Genomic DNA, 6,379 nt, shown 5'->3' with positions numbered 1-6,379 from the left:
TTGCATAGTTTGAAAAGTGAAGAGCAAAAAAAAAAGGATAATAGGCGCTACTAACATAAAAACACATACTTTTTATGTGCAATTGTCAATTTTTCATCATTTTCGTTACAATTCTCCTAATTTTTCTGTCCCCTGGATGGAAAATAGTATATTGTTAACCCAATTTTTTTCAACAACGCCTTCCGCCTACCGACGGCCTTACATGAACCGACGCCCATGACGAGCGGGGGGGGGCACCGGCCCCTGGTTCCCCCACTGGCTACGCCACTGTAACTATCTGCTGTTGCAGGGTTACCCTGAAAGTTGGCAGCCAGGATACGGTCTGTGTGTTGTGTCACACTAGCTAGTGAGCTTTTTGCATTAGAACTGAGAACAATGCCAACTCCGCCAGTTGCTGCACCTGCTCTATTTCTGACAGCTGAAGTTGTAATTAGCGTCTGGCCAAGGATGTCCTCATATCTGACTGGTTCTTTGTGGACTATGCGATGTTCCTGTACATGCTGTATCACCAGTATATCTATGTTGGTTGTATGATGTATATAGAATTGGCTTCATTATTAACTAAATGAAAACTATAGATGGCGCTATTTATCATAAATCATATTTCTTTATTTGCAAGGGTTTGGTGATTAATACCGCCATTAAAACAGCTGGAATAGGTGAAACAAGCAACAAGGAAATTTTATAAACATATTTTATCAAACAATAAAAGGAATTATTTGTATTAATTTGTCCTGTGGCCGATGTATAACGATAAATCATTTAATCTACGCCCTCCACTCCTACCACTTCTGTCTCCAACCAGATATGGTAAGATGTACAGGTCTCAGGACTCCCTGCTTGTGTTCACTGACCTCAATGCATGGAAGATAAAAACGGAGCAACTAAATTGAGCGTCCAATTGAAGCACACGTGAAAACGTGTCTTATCTTTGCGCGATTTAAGAACTTTTCATGAACAAATTGAATACCACCAATTGATTGCAATTGACCAGCTCTGGCAATTGACTGTGGCTCTATTTTCTTCACAAGACGCGCCCATGGCGTTTCATTTTAACAATTAATATTCAATTCAGAAAAATAGAAATAGGCTACATATAATTTTATAGTACGATAGGCCTATGGCTCGTTTATTGAGTTGAATTTAAATAATGCAATTATTTTCGTTTTTGGTAACGTGCATGGTTTAACATGTTTAACAAAGGAGTCATCAAAACGGCATGTTCGACTGGTATCCCCATTTCCCTTCGAATATGCCTACTACGCCGAAAGAACAGCCCAACTTGGAGAGCAAATCAAACATATTTATTTTTCTTGGCTCAAGTATGGAGATGAGGCCTGGAACACAAAGGAATCGTGCAGAAGCTCGTTGCAGGGCCTATTTTGGATTTTGTTTTGGAGGGGAACATTATTTTCCCATGTAAGAAATATATAAATTATGTGAAATTTAGGAATCGTGGAGTGAAATTTGGCCTATTTTCCCGATTTTGTTTCCAGCCCTCACAGTGATCCATAATGTGAAAATGTACGACATTGAAACATGGTATCAATTAAAAGTTCATTATGTTTAAATTGCATTTTCTAACAGTCCAATAATTATCCCAGTAGCTATACTGTTCATCGTCAAACATTGCCGATTGATCGGCGCAACCTATTATCGCCGATTGATCGAGTGTTCAAGATTTGAGCTTCCTTGCTATGACGAAGGAGCCGAGTCCAATGACAGCTACAACACCTCCTGCTACAAGGAGTTTGGTTTTCCAGGAATCACCGAGAAGGTTGCACATCCTGAAAAGAAATAAGAGGGAGAAGATCGTGATGATGATTATGATCAGATAATGAGTCATCATGTGGCTAAATTGTGTACAAAAGATCGATCCAATTCTTGTGAATTATTTGAAACAAAATAATTTTACCATGTAACTTTGTCAGATAAAAGTCATATTTTCACGAACAATATCAGATGTGTATCTAAAATCGGCCCAATTCATCGATATTTGACAGAATGTCGTTATGATTCATGGTGAAAATTAAGCCATTACAAATATTGAACAAAACAAGTTTAGGCCTATAAGATAAAGTCGTATTATTCCCGGGATTATTCCCAAAGATATCGGATGAACACACCCAAAATCATCATTAGTATTATCTTTGGCTTGAATCTCTCAAAAATTTTGTTGCACAATAAATGCTTCAAATTTGGAGAAAGTTTATTTTACAATTTTTTTTATCAAATTAACCTACTACTTTTGATAAATTGTTGAAGCATATGCCTCCAACAGCAAATCAATGACGAAATCGTTTGTCTTCACAAAAAGACTATTCTGTTAACCTTTTCCCCATTAAGTAGGATTTCATTAAAAATACCTACCAATTGGATGTCGAGCTTGTGGATGGATTCTTCTGGTCTGTGGTAGATTCAATCTGGTCTCCACTCTTGGTCCCTTGTTCTCTGACACCATTTCCTGGCAGCCTTCGTCGGGCTCTTCTGCCAGCCTTTCCATATTTGGCATCATACATCTCAGTCAAAGTTGGCGCTTTATCACTGAATGGGCAGGTAGATGGTGACAAACAACTCCATATCATAGCTGGTGAAGGGCTACCCTTCATTGCTTCTCTGACTTCAGACACTGCACTAGCAGATGGGCTTTTGCGTGCACGTGACATGGTTCTTTCTTCTCTCTCGCCAACATTATCTTCTGGCAGCCTTCTTCGAGCTCTTCTATGACTCTTTCCATATTTGGCATCATACATCTCAGTGAGAGTTGGTGCCTTTTCACTGAATGGGCATGTAGATGGGGACAAACAACTCCATATCATAGCTGGTGAAGGGCTACCCTTCATTGCTTCTCTGACTTCACACACTGCGGAGGCAGATGGACTTTTTCGTGCACTTGACATCTTTCATGAAAGTAGAAAAAAATGAAATTTTAAGTTATTTGAAAACTTAAACTATCTACAAAATATTAATTTAAGATGTGGAGACAAGTTGAGACACCGTGTAAATTACCTGCAACTGCAAGTCGCATCCAGGCCATATATCCAAACTATATTTATCTATAGGGGCGGATCCAGGTTTTGAAAGGGGAAGACAGTCATGAAAAAAATTCCGGCGCGCGATTATACGGCAAATACAACCCATGGGGGTGGGGTAAGAGTAGAAAAGCTGTGCAAAAATTTAAAATTATCTTTAAAAACTTTTAAAAAAAAACCTTCTGCATTCCGTCATTTACACCTGACTCGTTGAAACGGTTGCAAGGCTTACACATGCTTAGAGCCTATACTGGCTTACCAATGTGAGATGTGTAAATTCCCGTCGTGTCGTTTTAGAAACTGTTTTATCCTTGTTGGGCTATGTTGTATACAATGTACAGAGCATGCATGTTGAGCGTATAAAGAATTATGATACTAATAACTTACCTTTTATCACACTAGATTTTCCACTTCTAATCAACGGAACCCAGTGGGCACAATCGGGAAAAACTACGTTGTATGGACGTTGTAATAAGATCGGACGTCGGGCAACCAAATTCCAACGTTAACGCAAGTAATAATCTAGGACGTCAGTACACCTATTAGTGACGACGTCGCACAAACGTTGTGGTAATGTCGGCCGTAAGACGATCGTCGTACGACTTCAATACAACGTTGAGGCAACACTTCATTGCCGACATCAGTACAACTGACAATAAAGATGTTGCATTAACGTCACCTGTTGACTACCCTGCGACAGTTGTCGTACGACTTCAATATAACGTTGAGGCAACACTTCATTGCCGACATCAGTACAACTGACAATAAAGATGTTGCATTAACGTCACCTATTGACTACCCTGCGACAGTTGTCGTACGACTTCAATATAACGTTGAGGTAACACTTCATTGACGACATCGGTGCACCAATGATTGAAGACGTCGCAACAACGTCTGCCGTACGATGGTTGTCGTATGACCTCAATACTAACGTTGAAGCAACACTTTATTGACGACATCGGTACAACTGCGATAAAGACGTTGTATTAAGGTCACATAATGACTGCCGTGCAATGGTTGTTGTACGATCTCAATATAACGTTGAGGTAACACTTCTTTGACGACATCGTCTGCCATACGCTAGTCCGACGTGTAGGACCTTTTTTTCTTATTTCCCAGACAATATTCACCTCAGACTATGACCACTATCTCATATCTATGGCGCAAGAAAGACGAATCGCGAAAGTCCAGTGACCACGCCGCCCGATCGGGCGGCGTGGTCACTGGACTTTCGCGGTCAATCTTTCTTGAGCAATCAGAGCCTGAGCAGTGATAGATGGTAACTGAGAAAAAAACCAGGTCCTATTCGTCGGACTACCATACGCTGGTTGTCGTATGACCTCAATACTAACGTTGAAGTACGGTAACACTTCATTGACGACATCGCTACGACCGACGATAAATAGGCCTATGTTGCATTTGGCTTGTCTTAAAATGACAGTTTCTTACGCCGAGATTGGGAACGTCGCACAAACCTTAATATGACGGTCAGAATGCCGTCCGCGATATCGGACCAACGTTGGTAAACAGCATGACAGTTGACAGGCCTACTGTTTCCAAGTCATCGGAATGGTCAAGTTGGTCCAAAATTTTCTATTTACTAGGCGTATTAAAGTGTAACATTAAATAAAGACTATAAAAGCCCACTAGATAAACTAATAATAATAATAGGCCCTAATAATGATGAGGATGATGATGATGTTGTAACTCATGATGATGATGATGATGATGTTGATGATGATGATGATGATGGTGATGAATATAATGCTTAGTGATAATATAAACCTAATAAATATATAATTATATTTATAATAACAATAAAACTTTGGAATTCAATCGTCAGTAAGATTTTTTATTTTTAAAAAAAGAAAGAAAAAAAATCAACAAATTTAGTAAATGTTATCAATATTTACAGTAAATTTGATCAATATCCTTTAAATTATTCACTTTAGCAGGTTTAGCCATCAAAATATTGCTTATATTAACTTAAAACACTTCATCGAATATGTAAACCCCGTTAGCTCAGTCAGTAGGGCATCAGTCTCATAATCCAAAGGTCATGGGTTCGAATCCCGGAAGGTACGTCAAGGTAAGTGTTATGTATAAAATTAAGCTAGGAAATTTGCTTCCGTTGTAATATAGACAGTATTAAGTGTAAGACTCTGTGTAAGCAGAGTATATGCTACTAAATAATATTTTTCTTTCATTTTTTCATGATTTTTCGTCTCTTTGGGGTTACTTGCCAATGGTTGGATTAACGTTGGTTTAACGTTGGTCAATGGATGGATTAATAACATTGGCCCAACATCAACGATATTATGTTAGCCCAACGTCACAAATTACATCTTTATTAGGGTTGGGTCAATGTTGGATCGACGTTGGCTAACGTCTGCACAACGCTGAATGTGGACGTCGCACCAACGTTCTATTTTGGCATCAAAAAAACTTTCATATCCATCTTCCAGGCAACCGTCGTCCAACGTTAGATATTGACGTTGACACAACATAGTAGCAACCAATTGTGCCCACTGGGAAATGTATTAGCTGTTGTGCAAAATGTAGAAATGATCCAACCGTCAAATCAAAATGTTTCTACGGCAAGTAGTATTTTATCTTTGTTGGTGATCACATTGTTGTAGACGTTGCCTAGCTAGCGCGTAGCAAATCATGCGAGCAGGCAGACGTTAAACGCGAGCGGACAAAGCGCGCGTATTGCATAACTTTGATCCCGCGAATTTCGCAAACCAAGTCATCACATGACTTGGTTTGCGTTTTGTCCGCGTGTAAATTTTGTGCTACGCGGCATGGCTACGCGGCACAAAATGCGCGTGCTTTATCCAGTCGCGTTTAACGCTGCCCGCGCTGGACTTGGGCGCACGCAATAGCTAGGCAACGTCTACAACAATGTGATCACCAAACAAAGATAATATACTTGTTGCAGAAACATTTGAGTTGATATTTGGATCATCTCTGCATTCATTTTGCATAAAAGCTGATATAAAATTATTTTCGTTGATTAGAAGTGGCGAAATCTATGAGATAAAAGGTAAGAATCATATTTATTGTTTGTACACTAATGTAGGCCTAAATTATATTTATTTATTTTATTTTATTTTATTTATTTATTTGAACAGACGCTTTTGAATCAGCGGCACACGCCTAAATTGGCGGTGCGTTCATATAAAAGACAAAAAATACATTTCAAACAACAACAACAATAACTCATAGTAATCAATATAAATAATAAACAAGGAAAACGGATGTTAAAACGACGGGAATTAACACAGCTCATATTGAAAGCTTTTAACTAATAACAGTTTCAACGTCGTAAAAATAAAGGAGGTAGG

General features: G+C 38.9%; 1 protein-coding gene across 1 annotated transcript; it reads right to left on the bottom strand.

The window, feature by feature from the left end:
• Positions 1–1,185: 1,185 nt before the first annotated feature.
• LOC140165347 (uncharacterized) lies at positions 1,186–3,458 on the bottom strand. Its single transcript, XM_072188677.1, has 3 exons — positions 3,420–3,458; positions 2,371–2,900; positions 1,186–1,787 (listed from the first exon to the last, which is right to left on the bottom strand). The coding sequence occupies exons 2-3, from the start codon at positions 2,898–2,900 to the stop codon at positions 1,676–1,678; spliced, it is 642 nt and encodes a 213-aa protein (XP_072044778.1). The 5' UTR covers positions 3,420–3,458; the 3' UTR covers positions 1,186–1,675.
• Positions 3,459–6,379: the final 2,921 nt, after the last annotated feature.

The sequence above is a fragment of the Amphiura filiformis genome, chromosome 1 (assembly GCF_039555335.1).
Source record: "Amphiura filiformis chromosome 1, Afil_fr2py, whole genome shotgun sequence".
NCBI classification, from domain to species: domain Eukaryota; kingdom Metazoa; phylum Echinodermata; class Ophiuroidea; order Amphilepidida; family Amphiuridae; genus Amphiura; species Amphiura filiformis.
The sequence above is the reverse complement of the archived record's forward strand: the minus strand, read 5'-3'. Positions and strand labels throughout refer to the sequence as shown.